Below are 16,810 nucleotides of genomic sequence, written 5' to 3' on the forward strand. Positions count from 1 at the left end.
AGCGGCCTGGGGGCGGGGTTAGGATTGTGGGTGGGGCGGGGGCGGGTCTGCGGGCGGGGTTGTCGTGGGGCGGGGCCCGGGCGGCCAGTCCGCGCCGAGTCCTCGAGCGACCGCCGGACACGATGGCGGCCGAGCGGCGCGGGAAGGCTGAAACGCTGGCCCTGCGGCGGCAGCTGCTCAGGTAGACCGCGCGGGCCACTGGGAGGGGTGGGGGTGGGGCCGCGCGCAGGGGGCAGTGCACGCACGACCACGCGCCCGCGACGCGCTGACGTCAGACCTGGAGCCCGGCGCCGGGGCTCCCCAGGTCTCGGTGCCCCGGTCCCCCCGCGCCCCTCCGGGAGGCGCTCCCCGCTCCGCCCGCGGCCTCTCCCGGCGCCTGACAGGAGCGCGCCCGCGCGGTCCGCCCGCTGGACCTGGACTTGGACCTGCCCTGGGTTGCCCCGGCAGGAAAGCGCTTGTCAGTCACACCGCCCCTTGGACGGAGCCACCGCCTCTTGGTGGATTCTCGGTGGAGCCTCCAAAATGGGGCTAGCAGGAACGAGCGTGGACACGTCGGCAGGCGCCAAGTGGGCACTTCCAGCCCAGGGGGTGAAGGACTGTAGCTGCCCGTGCCACCTCCCCGGGAATCGGGGAGCCTGTGGGGGGCTGCTCCCCAGGTCTGCAGACGCGGCTGATGTCCCCCCGCGCGCCTGTCTCCCAGCGCCTCTTGCAGGCTCTTTTTCCCCGAGGATCCCATTAAGATGGTCCGCGGCCAAGGGCAGTACATGTACGACGATCAGGGTGCCCAGTACCTGGACTGTATCAACAATGTCGCGCACGGTCAGTAAGCCCCGCCTTTCGCATTCACTCCAGCTGCTGGAAGCTAAGAGCCAACCAGCTGTGCTGCCCAACGTGGCCCCCACCCCCCAGGAAACGGGCGGGGGTGGAATGCTGGAGAGCGCAGGGGTGTGGGTGGGCCTCGCACTCAGCCAGCCCAGCCCACTGCTTAGTCCCCAGCGCTGCCCAGATTGTTCGAGCTCAGAGCCAGGAGCGCGCCTTGAAGCTGACTGTGTGGCTTTCCCTCAGCTGCGGAGGGAAATCTTGATGCGTGTTGGGGACTGGAGGCTTAAATGGAGGAACCCGCTTTGTTTGCTTTTTGAGTCACACCCGGCGATGCACAGGGGTTACTCCTGGTTCATGCACTCAGGAATTACCCCTGGAGGTGTTCGGGGACCATATGGGATGCTGGGAATCGAACCCGGGTCGGCCGCGTGCAAGGCAAACGCCCTACCCGCTTTGCGCTCCAGCCCCACCTTGGCAGATTTTTTGCAAATACCTGTTTGCTGTTATCATTCCCCTTGGGCCGGCCCTTTCCTACAACAAACTCGCCACACCCCGCCAGCCAGACCTTTCTCCCCTGCCTTCCCCCCCCCCCCCGCCACCCCCGCTTCCCTGCGCGTGCGCGTAGGAGGCTTGGGGGGCAGAAGCCTCTTCCCCCCACCCCCCACCGCTGTGTGACTAGAACACACCGCCACCACCCCCCGCCTTTTCAGTGGGGCACTGCCACCCTCTGGTGGTCCGAGCAGCGCATGAGCAGAACCAGGCGCTGAACACCAACAGCCGCTACCTGCACGACAGCATCGTGGACTATGCGCAGCGCTTGTCCCACACGCTGCCCGAACAGCTCTGTGTCTTCTACTTCCTCAACTCGGGGTGAGCTCTCCTGCCTCTGCTCAGGGGACCTTGTGTAGTGCTCTCCCCCCACCCGCCCCCCCATCAGATTGGTGGCTGCTTGCATGTGCTCCTGCCTTTACACCCTTTCACGGGTGCATTGAATCAGCCCTTTAAAGGTCCCAGTTAGGGACTGGAGCGATAGCACAGCGGATAGGGTTTGATTCCCAGCATCCCATATGGTCCCCGAGCACCGCCAGCATCGCTGGGTGTAACCCAAAAAGCAATAAATAAACAAAAGTTCCAATTAGAGAGCATGTAGGACCTTTGATTCTCCTGCACCCTGTATGGTCTCTTAAGCACCATCAGGAGGAATTTCTGAGTGCAGAGTCAGGAGTAAGCCCTAAGTATCACTAGGTGTGACCCTAAAACAAAAACAGTTAAAAAAATTAAGCCCCAATTCTGGGGCTGGAGCAGTAGTACAGCGGGTAAGGCATTTGCCTTGAATGCAGCAAACCTGGATTCAGTCCTTGGTTTTCCATATGGTTCCCTGTCACTGCCAGGAGTAATCCTGAGCATCACCAGGTGTGACCCAAAAAGTCAAAAAAAAAAAGTTCCAAATCAGAAAAACAAACACTTTTTAAAGCTCCAAGTGCAAGGGAAGGGGGCAGGGACATGGCCAATCATACCCCACTGCTCAGTTTCTGAGTCCTTAGCACACATCAGCAGTTCCCTGGAATAAGGGACTTGTCTGGATTTTCTGTCTGGACCGGGAGTGCACACTAAGAGCATCATGTGACTACTGCCACCAGGCGCTCCACCCCCATCCTCCTGCAACAAGCGTGAGCCCTGAGCACTGTCCCATCTGATGACCCCCTCACCCACAGGTCAGAGGCCAATGATTTGGCCTTGCGTCTGGCACGCTGCTACACAGGACACTGGGATGTGGTGGTGTTGGACCAGTAAGTGCCTAAGGGGGGTGCGGGGCTAGAGAGGGTGTGGTGGGCCTGGTTAGTGGGCAGAGTCTGGGAGGACTGTTGGGATGTGTGGCCGGAATCATGGGGAGGGTGAATGGGCTAGTGGCAAGTCATGGGAGAATGGGGTGGCACCCAGTAGAGGTTGGGGGAGAACTATCCCCCATCTGGAAGGAGCACACTTCGGGGGTGGGATGAATCAGCCATAGGCTTTGGCGTTTAGGGTTGGAGAGGTGGTACACAGTAGGGTGCTTGCCTTGTTCCTGGCATATCTGGGTTTGATCCCCGGTATCCCAGGTCCTGAGCCTGCTAGGAGTGAATCCTGAGTGTAGGGTCTGGAGTAACATCAGAGTATCACAGGTGTGGCCCAAAAACCAATAAATAAATTAAAAATTTTAATTTGAGGGCCTGGAGTGATAGCACAGCAGATAGGGTATGCTCGTGGCCAACTTGGGTTTGATCCCTGGCATCCCAGATGGTCCCCCGAGCACCTCCAGGAGTTATTCTTGGGTGCAGAGCCAGGAGTAATTCCTGTGCATCGCCAGGTGTGACCCAAAAAGCAAATAAATAAATTTGGTAAAAAAGAAAGTTGTAGGCATTAAAAAATTTCGGGAACTTGGGGCTGGAGCGATAACACAGCAGGTAGGGCGTTTGCCTTGCACTCGGCCAACCCAGGGTTCGATCCCCAGCATCCCATATGGTACCCCGAGCACTGCCAGGAGTAATTCCTGAGTGCATGAGCCAGGAGTAACCCCTGTGCTGCCAGGTGTGACCCAAAAAAGTAAAAAAAAAAAAAATGCCTCCGGGAACCTCTGGGATGGTGCCTTAGACACCTGGGCTCCATCCCAGGACCACACACACACACACACACACACACTCTCTCTCTCTCTCTCTCTCTCTCTCTCTCTCTCTCTCTGAATGCAAAATAGGTACAAGAGGGAATTGTGTGGTGACATGGAAGTTCATAGCACATCAGTGGAGTGGGCATCCCCATGGCCCTAGTCTGTGTTAGGTTGTAAGACCAATGGTCTGTTCAAAGAAAGTGCTAGCGGAGAGACAGGACAGCAGAAAGGTGCTTGCCTGGCACGCGGCTGACCCTGAGGCCCCCTGAGCATTCCAGGAGTGAGCCCTGACCACCACCGGGTGTGGCCCAAAACCCCAAAGTAATTAAAATAGTCGTCGTTGTGATCATCATCTTGAAATAAAGAGGTAGCCCAGGGGCGGAGCATGTTTTGCCTCTATGAGGCCGTGGGTTTGATCCCCGGCACTGCAGAAAATTATATAGCAGCAACACTGATGATGAGGATGCTGATGAAGATGAGGATGATTTATAAGGTCTTTGGAGGGGAGAGATCCGAACTCAGAGTTCTGTCCCGGAGATGGGCAGGTGGACCCACGAGGACCGGGTAGCCCTGCCCCCTGCGCCTGAGCCCGCCTCCCCTCTCTGCAGCGCCTATCACGGGCACCTGAGCTCCCTGATTGACATCAGCCCCTACAAGTTCCGGGACCTGGATGGACAGAAAGACTGGGTCCACGTGGTACGTAGGATCTGAGGGCAGGACGGTGGGCTCGGGCCCCCCAGTCCGTTTGACGGCCGCTGCCCTCCTCGCAGGCGCCTCTCCCCGACACCTACCGGGGCCTTTTCCGAGAGGACCACCCTGACCCCGCGGGGGCCTACGCTGGCGAGGTGCAGCGCGTGATCCGCGGCGCGCAGGAGCGGGGCAGGAAGGTAAGGGTGAGGCGGGGAGGGGCGTTCGGGAAGCCCGTGCAGGAGCTAGTCGGGGAGAGCCCGGTCCCTGAGCACAGCTGGGAGCAGAACTCCCCCAAAACTAGATGGCGGGGTCGCCGCCTGCTCTCAGCCATGGGAGAGATCGGTCTCTCCCAGCGAGGGACACGCAGGACGCGCCCCACGCACCTTTGCGTTCTGTTCCCCGTGTTGCAACCCGGGTGACTCCCAACAAGGCCCATGCCCTAGAGAGGGTCGCACACAGGCAGAGGGGGCTGGCGGCTGCAGTGAGGAGAGAAGCGCGATGGGGTGCCCCGGGCCCACTGCCGTCTGGGCAGAATCAGAACCCATTGCAGGTACCCGCAACCCTCCTCTCACCACCCAGCCCCCAGATGGCCACTGGGAGGACTGCTGGGGGACTGGCTGCCCGCCCCGCACTCCAGCAGCTGCCCCCCAGCACCTCTGAGGCAGAACTGCAGGGGGCCAGTGGCCAGAGGGGCTGGGCCGGGCTGGGTGGAGTTGGGCGGGCGGAGCCTGTTGGTGATGGGCAGGGCCAATGATAGGGTGGGTGGGTCGGGTGGGCGCGGCCTGCCTGTATGGGCGGGGCCTGGGCAGGGGTGGGGGTGCAGGCCCCAGACAATGCAGGTGTCCTGCGTGGTCTTGCAAAGGGGGGAGGGGGGGTTGGAGGTGGCCTAACTGTAATCCAAGGTGAGGCAGGACGGGAGAGGGACTGTGGGAGACGGAAGTCCGTGGGTCCATGCTCGGAGTGCCGGGCTGGAGAGGAGGCGGGTTGACCCGAGACCCAAGGCCGGGTGCCCAGTACCTTTTCCCCGCAGATCGCTGCCTTCTTCGCGGAGTCGCTGCCCAGCGTGGGCGGCCAGATCGTGCCCCCGGCCGGCTACTTTCAGGAAGTGGCCAAGTGAGTGGGTAGGGGGCGCCTCCAGCTCCCACCTCGCCTCCCGGGACCTTGCATCCCCCAACCATGTGTCCTTGGCCGCAGGCACGTCCGCGAGGCCGGAGGCCTCTTTGTCGCCGACGAAATCCAGGTGGGCTTTGGGCGCGTGGGTCAGCGCTTCTGGGCCTTCCAGCTGCAGGGGGACGACTTCATCCCAGACATTGTCACCATGGGCAAGCCTATCGGCAATGGCCACCCAGTCGCCTGTGTTGCCACCACCCGGGCTGTGGCCAGAGCGTTCGAGGCCACCGGCGTTGAGTACTTTAACACGGTAAGTGGCCGTACCCTTGTCCTGTTGTACTCACCTTTCCCATCGGCTTGAGCAGGTCTCGTAAAGGCGTAAAGGGCAGAAAGCGTCCAGCTGAGCCGGGGACTTGGGTGTGGTCCTCCCAAAAGCAAAAGTGGAGAAAGTGCCCCCCCTCCCCCCCCACTCCCCCCTCCTCCCAGTGCTGGCATGGAGCTGGAGGGGCATTCAGCAGGGAAGTGGGGGGCTGAGGAAGAGTCCCCGACCTGGAGATCTGAGCTTTGAATACAACCTTGAGCTTGGAGGGTTGGGGCCTCCCACAGCACAAGACTGGGGGTCCGCAAGTCAGGAAGGAGCCAGGTTACAGAAGAGAGCAAGAAAATTATTCTAGAAGGCTCTTCAGTGGCTAGAGCAGACATTGAAAAGGTGGGAGGCACAAGGGCTTGAGGGGAGGGTGTAAGCTCATGGGAAGATGGGAGTTCTGTGTTTGGGGGTCCACACCTGGTGTGCTGGAGGACAGTGCAGTGTGGGAACAGAACCTGAGCCCCCCACACTCAGCCTGGAGTGTGACCCCTTTCTGGTGCTTCTGTGATGTTCTGAGGGGAATCGGCCTTTGAGACCGTCTGAGGCTCTGACCCCTAACCCCGGTTGGATGCGGGCATGTGCTGGGGTCACATATGTCCTCAGGGACAAAGGCACTGGGGCAGATGGACAGCCCCAAGCTGCCTGGCCCCCACCACTCCTGAGCTCTGACTGTATCCACTCACACAGTGCTGTTCCAGCCTGTTACTGCTCCGTGCTCTGGCCAGACTCTGTCCATATCCTATCCACACTTTATCCATGCTCTGTTCGTGCCCTGTCCATCCTTTGTTCATGCTCTATCCATGCCCTCCCCATGCTCCAGGATCACCCCTGGCTCAGTTGCTCCGGGATCACCCCTGGCTCAGGTGCTCAGGGGTCTCTGCAGTTCCCGTTCGCTGCTTTGCAGCCAGACTGCTGTGTGCAGCCCTGTGCGTGTGAGGCTGCCCTGGGAGCTTTTTGTTTTATTTTCGGGCCATACCTGGCAGTGTTCAGGGGTTACGCCTAGCTGTGCATTCAGGAATTGCTCCTGGCAGGCTCTGGGGACCTTATGGAGTGCTGGGGATGGAAACCTTACCAACCACATGTCAGCCAAGCGCCCTACCTGCTGTATTATCTTGCTGCCACCTTGGTATTTTTTTTTCTTCTTTGCTTTTTGATCCACATTCAGTGGTGCTTGGCACTGCCCCAGCTCTGTGCTTAGCCACTGCTCCTAGTCAGTGCTCAGAAGTCCCTGTGAAGGGAACCCAGGGCTTCCCACATTCAAGGTTTGGGCCACACCAAGCAGCTCCTAGAGTCTCCCATGGCTCTGTACTCAGTAACGCCCCCTGGCGGTTTTGGGGAGAACTTATGTGATGGGGGAGGGGCATTAAAGCGAATGGTCCTATCAGATGGTTTTTCATTTACTGAGACTGATTCTACTTTATACTTAATGCTATTAATATGGCTTATGGTGTTCATTTTCATATTCTCACCAACTTTATTTTCCTGGGATATGGCCACATGGTGTCCAATATTTTTGGTTATTTTTGTGGTTGGGCCACAGTTTGCAGAGCTCAGGGCCAACTCCTGTCTCTGTGCCCAGGGATCACTTCTGGTGGGGCTCAGAGACCCAGTGGGGTCCCGGGGATTGAACCTGGGTGAGCCATGTGCAAGGCATGTGCCCTCCCCACTGTTCCATCACTCTGGCCCAGACTCCCCACTCCTTGTAAAGATCAGTACTCATTTGGTGGGGGGAATTGCGGTAACTCCTGGCAGTGCTCAAGACACCCTCTGAAGTGCAAGGGATGGAACTGGGGCCACCCATACCCAAAGCAAATGCCTCACGCCCTGCCCTATCTACCCAACCCTTGAGTATTTCTTCTTGTCTAGCTCAAGTTCAGCTTGACTCATCTTTTCCAAGAGCCAGCTTTTGCCCTGTTGCCTTCCCCCACTCAGGGTTTAGTCCTGGCTCTGCACTCAGGAATTACTCCTGGTGGTGCTTGAGGGACCCTCTGGGATGTCTGTAAGGCAAGTTGAACTCTCCATGTTGAACTCTCTTCTGCCAAGGGAGATGCTGATTTCTGTGTCCTGTAGGTTTCCACTGTTGTGATTCCATCTCTGTCCCTGTCTTGTGTCGGCTCTCCAGGACTTTTATTTTTTTGCTTTTTAGGTTTCACCTGTCTGTGCTTAGGGCTTACTTGTGACTCTGCACTTAGGAATTACTCCTGGGAGGATGAGGGGGGGATCAAAGCCATGTTGGCTGCATGCAGGGCAAGTGCTGGTCCCTTTCCCATGACTTTAAAGTGTGTGTGTGTGTGTGTGTGTGTGTGTGTGTGTGTGTGTGTGTGTGTGCTGGGGATGGCTCGAAAGGTGGAGCACATACCTGGCCTGCATCACGAGCAGAGCTCCAGGTTGGATTCCCAGCACCATCAGGGACCCCAGTCCAGCAAACTGCCCCCCACAGCTCCGGCCTGAAGTGAGTGGCGGACAGCTGTGACGTCCAGAGAAGCCACTAGAGCTGGAACATTTGTGCCTGTACACCTCACCCCTGGCCCTGATGTTTTTCTACAGCAGCTTAAGGCACTGCTCCATCGTGTGGGTAGTTGTTGGGATCCGTTTGGGGAAACTCGGGACATACTTTGAACATCCTGCCTTACCTCCAGCATGCTGCTGGCCTCTGTGCACCTCCTAAATCTTTCTCCTCCCAAATGTTCACTTTCTTCTGGTTCCCATGCGATGTGCGGATAGACCCCAGGCCTCCCGCGTGCCTGCAGACCCCAGCTCTCCCTCTCCTTGTGAACCTTTTTCTGACCACGTGACAACAAGAGTTGGCAGGTAGCAACATTCCGACCCGCTGGCTCTGGTGAGCAACGGCCTGGTAGTGCACCTGCCCCTGGGTGTTGCCCCGGATGTTGTGTGTGTGTATGCGTGTGTGTCAGAGAGAGAGAGAGATAGAGAGACACCATGCGTGTCCTCCACTGGTGCTGGCGGACCATGCCATACCGAGTCAAATCCAGGTCTTGCATGCAAAGCCTGAGTTCCAGGCAACACATCCTCAGCAACCCCCACCTAGATGTTTGGCAGCGGGGCAAGGGATATTTGGACTAACCACTGGCATGGCTCAGGCATGCTCCAGTTCTGTTGGGGCTCATGCCCAGGATTCACCCTTGATCAGTCGCATGCTCAGCAAAGCACCTTCTCCCCTGGACTGTCTCTAGATTACTGAAGTTCTGGAGGCAGCAACTTGGGAAATCCCTTTCGTGGCCTCGTGGTTGGGTGTGTGGAGCCTGTGGGAAGGATCCTGTGGGAAGTTCCCTGGCATGCGTGGCCCAGTGGCATCACACAGTAGCCCAGTAGGCCTGTGGGGTGGGGGCCTCCGCATGGCCTGAGGAGTTGTACAGGTAGTTCCTTGGCATGGCCTCACTGGCATCTGCAGGGCCCATCTGTCCCAGCACCATGTCCTGGGAAGAAGCCAGGGAAGAGCCTGGAGCTTAAGCTGGCTGAGCTGGAGAGGATCAGGAAGAAAAAGACAATTTTGGGACTGGTTTTGGTGGGAGCCGCAGTGCAGGGATCCGTGATGGGGGTGTGCTCCAGCCCTGGATGGCTCAGGGGGCGGGAGGAGGGGAGCGGGGCAGGAGCACTTCCTACTCACCAGAGGATACCCCTGACCAGAATTCCATGGAAGATGAATTAGATAGGACACTAACCCAAACTTTTTGGGGTTTTGGGGGGAGGTTAGGGAATTGGAGGACCACACAACAGTGTTGGTGGGGGTCGGTCCCAAATATTTGAGGGAGAGGCTCCAAGTTGCAACTTAAGTTCCCTGCTGTGAAATAAAGGCTGTGCTCCCACCCAGTCCACCTCTCCAGCCTTTATAATGGATCCAAGGGGCATCTGAGCCATCTGTGGAGGCCAAGGGGCTGTGCTCACTATGCAGTGATCACTGAGAGGGGCCAGCCTCTCTGTGGAACTGAGGCACCTCTGCCAAAGGGGAAGCAGCCCCAGGCCTGCTCCCTCCAACTGTGCGTTTTCCGAGTTGTCACCCAAGGCCAGGAGGTGGCGTCCAGAGCCCAGTGCAGTCTCTGGGTTGGGGAGGAACCCCTGATCTTGCAAGGCATGGCCCAAAATGACTGAAGTCAACAGAGCATGTCTGGGCTCATGCTTGAGGGCATGCAGGAGAGGCAGGAAGTACCGAGAGCAGTGGCCTTCCTTCCGGAGCCTGCAGGAGGGGCTCAATGTGTGAGGCCAGGACCCCCTGGTCCAAGTAACCACACTGTGCTCTTGGGCGTGACCATACAGCCCAGCCTTTGGCTACACCTGGGCCACTGCAGGACGCCACTAACCACCCCCCCCCCACTCGCCCTGCAGTTCGGGGGCAGCCCCGTGTCCTGCGCCGTGGGGCTGGCTGTGTTGGACGTAATGGAGAAGGAACAGCTGCAGGCTCACGCAGCCTGTGTGGGCAGCTTCCTCATGGAGCTCCTGGCCCAGCTAAAGGCCAAGCACCCCATCATCGGGGACGTCAGGTACCTGGCTGCCCTCTGGGCCCTGCCCCCACCAAGGATCTTCAGGCAGCCCTCCTGAGCCTGGCTTCCTCCTTCAGGGGTGTGGGGCTCTTCGTGGGAGTGGATCTGATCAAAGATGAGGCCACAAGGACGCCGGCCTCCGAGGAGGCTGCCCACCTGGTATCCAGGTAGGTTATCTACCCTCCATGCATAAGTGGGGGGAGCACCTGTGTATCCCAACACCCACCAGCGTGCCAGAACTGGTGGTCAAGGCCCAGATGGGCACCAACTGCTCCCAGCCCACACGATATGGGCGGAGCCCTGGCACACATGGTTTGATCTCCCACTCTCCCCGGGGGCTGTGTGTGCACCCCAGGCTGCGGGAGCAGCACATCCTGCTGAGCAGCGATGGCCCCGGGAGGAACGTGCTCAAGTTCAAGCCACCCATGTGCTTTAGCATGGACAATGCCCGCCATGTGGTGGCCACACTGGACACCATCCTGACAGGTAAGGGCCCGGCTCCTGGCAGCCAGTGTGTGCAGGCACGTGGATCCCCACGGGAGGGGGCAGATGGGAAGGTCTGCAGGACGGGGCTCCAGTGTATCCAGCAGGGAACCCCCACCCCACACCGACAGCTGCGGTGGGGATTCCTTCCTAGACATGGAGGCCAAGGTGAGGAGCTGTGAGACGCTGCGGCGGCCCTGCACCAGCCCTGCCAGCTGAGGTGAGCCAGGGTGGGCCCTGCCCTTGCCTCCCCTGGGGGCTGGCTCACAGCCAACCCATGGAGGGGGCTGGAGACTGGTGGGAGGTGCCCCCCACCATCCACACCACAGCCCAGAGTCACCCAGGCTTGGGGGTTTTTTCACTTTTATTTCAAAAGCTTGGATAGCCTTAATATCCAGGTCGTGGCAAAATCAGGACACGTGAAAAATACCTTACAATACATTAGATTCCCAAAAGGTACCAAAAAGTACAGTAAAATTAACACTTCCATTACAGGAAATGTATGACACAAATAATACAAAATTAAATGGTGAAAAAGGTGACACTGGTCTCTAAGGTACAGCTGACGCTTCACAGCCAGGGTCGCTGGCCCCCGCCTGAGACCCCCACGCTGCCTACAACTAGAGCCCTGCAAACAGGCGACAGGAGAGTGATTTCCGGGGAAACTTTAAATAAGATGCACAGAGGACAGCCACAGAGTTGCCGTTACATCTGGTACATAATTGTGCTCCCGCGGCCCGCGGCCAGCTCCCGGCGGCTCAGTATGGCTTGTAGTTATTCTGGTGGCCGCCGCGGCGCTGGCTCTTCCCGTAGTTGGCACTCCCCTGACCTGGAAGAGAAGCGGCGTGAGTGCAGCTGCCCACAGGCCTGCCGCGTGCCAGGCGCTTCCCGCGTCCGTCTGGGCCCAGTGACTCCAAAGCCCTGCTCAGTGGCCGCTGGCTGCCTGCCCTGCCCTGCCTGGCGGGCCCCGCTCTCCTACTTACTGTAGTCGTAGCCGGGGCCGTAGCCGTAATAGCCATAGGGCGAGTAGTCGTAGCCGCCATAGCCCGGCCCGTAGCCCTGCTGGTAGCCGTAGCCCTGGTTCCAGTAGCTGCCGTAGCCCTGATTCCAACTCTGACTCTGACCTGTGGGGGGAGCAGGGCACAGGGGCCCGGGGCCCGTTTAGCACATGCAGGAGCGGGGACGAGGCAGTCCTGCCCTGGGGGGCGGGGAGCTTGAGGCTACTGCGGTGGCAGCTGCCCTGGGACAGACCCCTCACTACCTCGGCGGGAGCCGCTGGCCCCTGGCTAGCTTCACTCTCCCTTGCTCACCTCCCTGACAGCTGGGCGGCACCCAGCCGGAGCGCAGGCTTTGGAGTCAGGAGCCTGCGCCGGGAGAAGCGCCTGGCACTGCCGCCCCCCCTCGCCACCGCCCCATCCCACACGAAGCGGGCTCTTCCGCCACTGTCCAGGAGCGTGCTGGCAGGCCGAAGCGCCATGCAGGCAGGCCGGCGGCTGCGGCCTCTGGGCTACACTCACCTCCGCTGCCGCCACCACCGCCACTGCCGCGGTTCCCCCGGTTGCGGCTTCCACGGCCCCCAGAGCCGTACTGCTGCTGCTGGTACACCTCCTTGGGCTGGGCCACCTTGATCTCACACTGCAGGGGACAGCAGTGTCAGGTCTCTGCCACCGGGGCACCCACACAGCACAACCCGGTTTCTGAGCCGCTCTCCCAAGGACTTTGGTGTGCCCCAGCCCCAGCCCGCCACACAAGCATGAGCCCACACGCTGCCACTGAGTCAGAGGCAGCGGAGCAGGACCGGGGCTCCTCGCTCCGCACTTGCCAGTCCCTCTGCTCTGCCCATCTCCCCAGATTCCACCCCAGCTGTTGGACCCATCCAGGATCTCGCCCACTGGCTGCTACGCCCTGCCAGGTCACATGCTCCACGGCCACCCCAGATCCAGGTGCCCAGGAGTCCTGCCCCATGGTCCACAGACGACCTGAGACGCCACCTACCTAGGACATGCCCAGGACCTGCAATGCCAACCCCTCGGTCTCAGTTGCACCATGGAGAACAACGCTCCAGCCTGCCCACACCAGCACAGCCTTCCCAGAAAGCAGTTGGCATTTCTAGAACCTTCTCTACAGGGGACCCCACTCTGGCCTGCGGCTTTGCAATAAACCCAGAGGCTGCTTTCAGCTGCTCTAAGTGAGAGCCAGCCACCCCGCCCCACATCCCGCGTCTCTATTCTTCCTGGGGTCACAGCACAGCACAGCCCCTGGTAGGAACCCCGTTCCTTACCTTGCTCCCACTGATGGTATGAAACTTCTTCTCCAGAACCTTCTTCACAGGTTCCTCCTCTTTGAAGGTGATGAAAACAAAGCCACGTCTCTTGTTCAACTTAGGATCCATGGGGAGCTCGATGGCATCGATCTGCAAACAGAGCGCTCAGGAGCGGGCCAGGCGGGAGCGGGAGTGGGAGCAGGGAAGCCCCGGGGCGACGGCGCCACTCACCTCCCCAAACTCGCGGAAGTACTCGCGAATCTTCTCCTCGGTGGCCTCAGGGTTCAGACCTCCCACGAAAATCTTCCTGACGGGCTCCTTCTTCATGGCCATGGCCTTCTTGGGGTCGATGACCCGGCCGTCCAGCCGGTGCTCCTTCTGGCCCAGGACCTGGATGTGGCAGGAATCGGAGCCCTGAGGGCCTGGAACCCGGCACCAGCCCTCCTGCTCGGGGCCCTCTGCCCGCTGCCCACTTCCCCCCGCCCCCAGGAGCCCGCCCCATGGCCAGGGCAGTGCCCGAGGGCTCCAGCTGGGGGCGCCACGCGCCACCTCCTTAAAACAAGGACCCCCCCCCTTGGTCCTCTGCTGCCAAAGGGGCTGGAAGGAGCCAATCCCGTCTCCTCCATCCCACCACGACCCTGAGGCTGGTGCAGCGACCGGTCACAGCACCCCAGGACCATGCCAGTGGCGGGTCCCTGCCACCCGGGACCTGCCGGGCCGCCCGCCCCGCGCACCTTCTCCACGCTGGCGGCGTCTTTGAACAGGATGAACCCGAAGCCCCGCGACCGGCCCGTGTTGGGGTCCATCTTTATCGTGCAGTCCACCACCTCCCCGAACTTGGTGAAATAGTCCTTCAGGTCCTTCTTGCTGGTGTCCCAGCTCAGGCCGCCCACGAACATCTTCCTGCGGCAGGCAGGCAGGGGACACCCGTGGCGCGGGGGGTCCCCGGCCACCCGGGGGCCTGCCCGCCCGCCCGCGTCCGCGCCGCCCCTCCCCCCGCCGCGTGGCGCCGCACCGGGCGGCCGAACAAAGGCCCGCGCGCCGCACCTACCCCGCGTCCTCCTCGTTCTTGCTGGCGTTGATCTGGTCGCCCTCCGCCCCGTTCTGGTTGCCGGCCGGGGCCGCCGCCGCCGCCGCCGCGCCCCCGCCGCCCGCCGCCGCCGCCGCCGCCCCCGGGCCGGACCCGGCCGGGCCCTCGCCCTCGGCGGCGGCCTCGTGGCCGTTCTCGGTGGCGCCCGCCGTGTCCATGGGCTGCTCCTCACCCGCTTCCGACATGCTGGGCCGGGGCGCGGCGGCTCCTGCAACGCAACGTCGTCAGGCCCCGGCGGCCCCGGCGGCCCCGGCGCGGCGCGGCCCGGCGCGGCCCGGCCCGCTCACCCACCTCCGCCGCCGCTGACGCTGACGCCGCGGGGCCCGCTCGCTCCACCCGCCGGGACGGCGCTCGCGCCTCGGGCCTCGCCTCCGCCCGCGCCGGCCGCCGACACCTCGCGCCGCCGCCGCCGCCGCCGCCACTCGGGACCCGCCGACGAGACCCTCGGCCCGCGCGGTGCTGCCGCCTGACAATGCCGACTCGTGGCGCGCTTTATACTGCCGGGGCCCGGCGCCACCTCGCAACAAGGCGCCCGCCCATTGGCCGCGCCCGCCCGTCACTCAGCCCCGCCGCGGCGCCCCATTGGCCGCGGCCGCGCGCGCACGCCGGATCCGGGCGGGCTTTGTCCTCCTTTTTCCGAACCCGCGCGAGCCGGGGCCTGGGCCGAGGGTTCCGGGCGGCGCGGCGCCTGCTTCTCGGCGGCGACTGCCGGGCGGGGGGATCGCCGGGCCCGCCCCGAGGGCCAGCCCCACCGCGGCCGCCCGCCGGCCCCTGCCCCGGATGGGCCCTTCCGGCTCCCAAAAGAGGAAACAGTTCGCGGAAGTCCGGGAAGCCCGGCCGCCCGCCCCGACGCCAGTCCCCGGCGCTCAGGGACCGGACGCCGCCCCGGGGGTCGCTGACGCCCCCCGTCCCATCCCCGGCGGGCGCTCCCGCCCTTTCTGCCGCCTCCGGGCCGGGCTGCGGGGCGGGGACTGGCCGCTGGGCGGGCCCCGCCGCCGGCCTGGACTAGGCGGGAAAAAGGGGGGACGTCAACGCTCCCCGCTTGGGTCACCCCGCCTCGACCGGTACCTGGGACTCCCGGAGAGTCTTCGGGTCTTTCGTGCTTACGGGAGGGGTGCCCTTCCCGGGAAATGCGGCAGCTTGCGCGGGGTGGGGGGTGTTCGGGGACGTGGAGTCAGCTGACCTTCCTGGAAGGACCCAAGTTTCATGCTTGGCACCGCACAGGGGCCCCGAGGAGTAACCTGGGCCTGCCAGGAGTAACCCCCGAGCACAGAGCCTGGAGTTACCCCTGAGCCCTGCTAGGGATCGCCCTAGAACCCAAAACTAAAACCTTGCTGGTCAGAAAAGCCCTGCATAAGGCTTGTGGGCATCTCCCTAAGCCAGCACACCCCAAGTCCCCACCCTGGAGCTTGCAGAAACAAGAGCCTGTAGGCCAGAATCGCTGTGTAACTTGTACTGCAAGGGCCCAACGCAGGTTCAATCTCTGGCATCCTGTATGGTCCCCGGAGCCCGGTGATCCCTGAAGTGTAAGCCCTGAGCACTGCCAAGTGTGGCCCCCAAAAAAACAAAAACTAGGGCCTGGGCTATCCGAGCCCTGAAGACATCAGGATTTCAGTTCAAAGTCAGCTTGATTTAAGAACCATAGTACAGCGGGTCAGGCACTTGCTTTGCTCACCCTGTATTCCGCAGGGTTCCCTGAGCCCACCAGGAGTGATCCAACGTGCAGAGCAACGAGTAGGCCCTGAAAACAGGCCAGGAAAAAAAAGTTTGTCTACAGGCAACCACAAAATGCTTCGGAGCATCAACTCACTTCATCCTCTGTTCCTGAGGCTTCTCTGACCTCTCCTTGGAATTCCCCTTTTCAGCCCTGTCCACGGTGAACACTTGGACCAGAAGTGCACTCACAGTTTGCAAAATACTCTCACCAATACTTGGCAGAGAAGTTTTAGAGTAGCTCATGAGGGCTGGAGAGAGCACTCCCGGGACTGACTCAGCATATGCCAAGCAGACTTGCATGGGGGGGGGGGGGGGGGGGGGCCAGCTTGGATCCCCAGCGCCACCTGGTCCCCAAGCGCTGCCAGGTCCACGTGGGCCTCCCTGCAAAATGTAAAAAAAGCCTCCACATAAATCAAGAGTGCAGGGCTGGGGCCAGTGAGCTTGCTGTGCACAGCTGACCTGGGCTAACTCTAGGCATCCACCCACACCCAGAGCCAGGAATAAGCCCTGAGCATCACCACCAGGTGTGGCCCCCCCAAGAAGCAAACAAACGAGTACAAGGCTATGGCCCAGCAGCAGGCCTGTGACCTTGGTGAGGTCCTAGGTTTGTTCCCCAGAGCTGTTGAAATAAAATCAAGCCTGCAGAGGAGGGATGGAGAAATGGCAGCCAACCCAGGTTTGATCCGTGGCATCCTATAGGGTCCCACCAAGAGTAATTATTTTTTGTTGTTTTGGAGGCATACCCAGTGCTCAGGGATTACTCCTAGCACTCTGCTCAGGAACCATTCCTGGTGGTCCTCAGGGGACCTTATGAGATGCTGAGAATTGAACCAGGATCAACCGTGTGCAAGGTAAAAAAACACCCTCCCCACTGTACTATTGTTCCAGTCTCTAGGGGTAATTCTTTTATTTTTATTTATTTATTTTTGCTTTTCGGGTCACACCTGATGATGCACAGGAGTTACTCCTGGTTCATGCACTCAGAAACTACTCCTGGTGGTGCTCGGGGGACCGTATGGGATGCTGGGAATCGAACCTGGGTCGGCTGTATTCAAGGCAAATGCCCTACCCGCTATGCTATTGCTCCAGCCGATTCTTTTATTTTTGGTGTGGGGGGGAGGAGTAA

At 60.9% G+C, this 16,810-nt stretch overlaps 3 protein-coding genes across 4 annotated transcripts; 2 read left to right on the forward strand and 1 right to left on the reverse strand.

The window, feature by feature from the left end:
• Positions 1-74: 74 nt before the first annotated feature.
• On the forward strand, positions 75-12,731 carry PHYKPL (5-phosphohydroxy-L-lysine phospho-lyase). Its single transcript, XM_056115692.1, has 13 exons — positions 75-181; positions 701-819; positions 1,533-1,692; positions 2,538-2,612; positions 4,075-4,162; positions 4,237-4,353; positions 5,187-5,269; positions 5,351-5,576; positions 9,978-10,132; positions 10,210-10,299; positions 10,488-10,618; positions 10,770-10,835; positions 12,467-12,731. The coding sequence occupies exons 1-12, from the start codon at positions 123-125 to the stop codon at positions 10,832-10,834; spliced, it is 1,368 nt and encodes a 455-aa protein (XP_055971667.1). The 5' UTR covers positions 75-122; the 3' UTR covers position 10,835; positions 12,467-12,731.
• Positions 10,967-14,369, reverse strand: HNRNPAB (heterogeneous nuclear ribonucleoprotein A/B). Of its 2 annotated transcripts, XM_056115700.1 has the most exons (8): positions 14,260-14,369; positions 13,930-14,176; positions 13,613-13,781; positions 13,110-13,268; positions 12,897-13,028; positions 12,133-12,250; positions 11,599-11,739; positions 10,967-11,444 (listed from the first exon to the last, which is right to left on the reverse strand). In XM_056115700.1, exons 2-8 carry the CDS (start codon positions 14,151-14,153, stop codon positions 11,374-11,376), a joined length of 1,014 nt encoding a protein of 337 aa, XP_055971675.1. In that variant the 5' UTR covers positions 14,154-14,176; positions 14,260-14,369; the 3' UTR covers positions 10,967-11,373. The 2 variants fall into 2 exon arrangements, with proteins under 2 accessions (XP_055971675.1, XP_055971676.1); XM_056115701.1 differs by lacking the exon at positions 11,599-11,739.
• On the forward strand, positions 14,109-14,438 carry LOC130024881 (sterile alpha motif domain-containing protein 1-like). The gene is made up of 2 exons (XM_056115703.1): positions 14,109-14,176; positions 14,260-14,438. Exons 1-2 carry the CDS (start codon positions 14,125-14,127, stop codon positions 14,436-14,438), a joined length of 231 nt encoding a protein of 76 aa, XP_055971678.1. The 5' UTR covers positions 14,109-14,124.
• Positions 14,439-16,810: the final 2,372 nt, after the last annotated feature.

This window comes from Sorex fumeus, unplaced genomic scaffold (assembly GCF_029834395.1).
Source record: "Sorex fumeus unplaced genomic scaffold, SorFum_2.1 ptg000029l, whole genome shotgun sequence".
Lineage (NCBI taxonomy): Eukaryota > Metazoa > Chordata > Mammalia > Eulipotyphla > Soricidae > Sorex > Sorex fumeus.

What these genes read in the sequence shown, in the direction of transcription:
- PHYKPL (XM_056115692.1), top strand. Translation starts at nt 123, where the DNA reads ATGGCGGCCGAGCGGCGCGGGAAGGCTGAAACGCTGGCCCTGCGGCGG. An exon ending in GATGTGGTGGTGTTGGACCA is followed by an intron (nt 2,613 to 4,074) that starts GTAAGTGCCTAA and finishes CCCTCTCTGCAG; the next exon opens with CGCCTATCACGGGCACCTGA. An exon ending in CGCAGGAGCGGGGCAGGAAG is followed by an intron (nt 4,354 to 5,186) that starts GTAAGGGTGAGG and finishes TTTTCCCCGCAG; the next exon opens with ATCGCTGCCTTCTTCGCGGA.
- LOC130024881 (XM_056115703.1), top strand. Translation starts at nt 14,125, where the DNA reads ATGGGCTGCTCCTCACCCGCTTCCGACATGCTGGGCCGGGGCGCGGCG. An exon ending in GGGCCGGGGCGCGGCGGCTC is followed by an intron (nt 14,177 to 14,259) that starts CTGCAACGCAAC and finishes CCGCTCACCCAC; the next exon opens with CTCCGCCGCCGCTGACGCTG.
- HNRNPAB (XM_056115700.1), bottom strand. Translation starts at nt 14,153, where the DNA reads ATGTCGGAAGCGGGTGAGGAGCAGCCCATGGACACGGCGGGCGCCACC. An exon ending in ACTTCCGCGAGTTTGGGGAG is followed by an intron (nt 13,029 to 13,109) that starts GTGAGTGGCGCC and finishes CTCTGTTTGCAG; the next exon opens with ATCGATGCCATCGAGCTCCC. An exon ending in ATACCATCAGTGGGAGCAAG is followed by an intron (nt 12,251 to 12,896) that starts GTAAGGAACGGG and finishes TGTCCCCTGCAG; the next exon opens with TGTGAGATCAAGGTGGCCCA.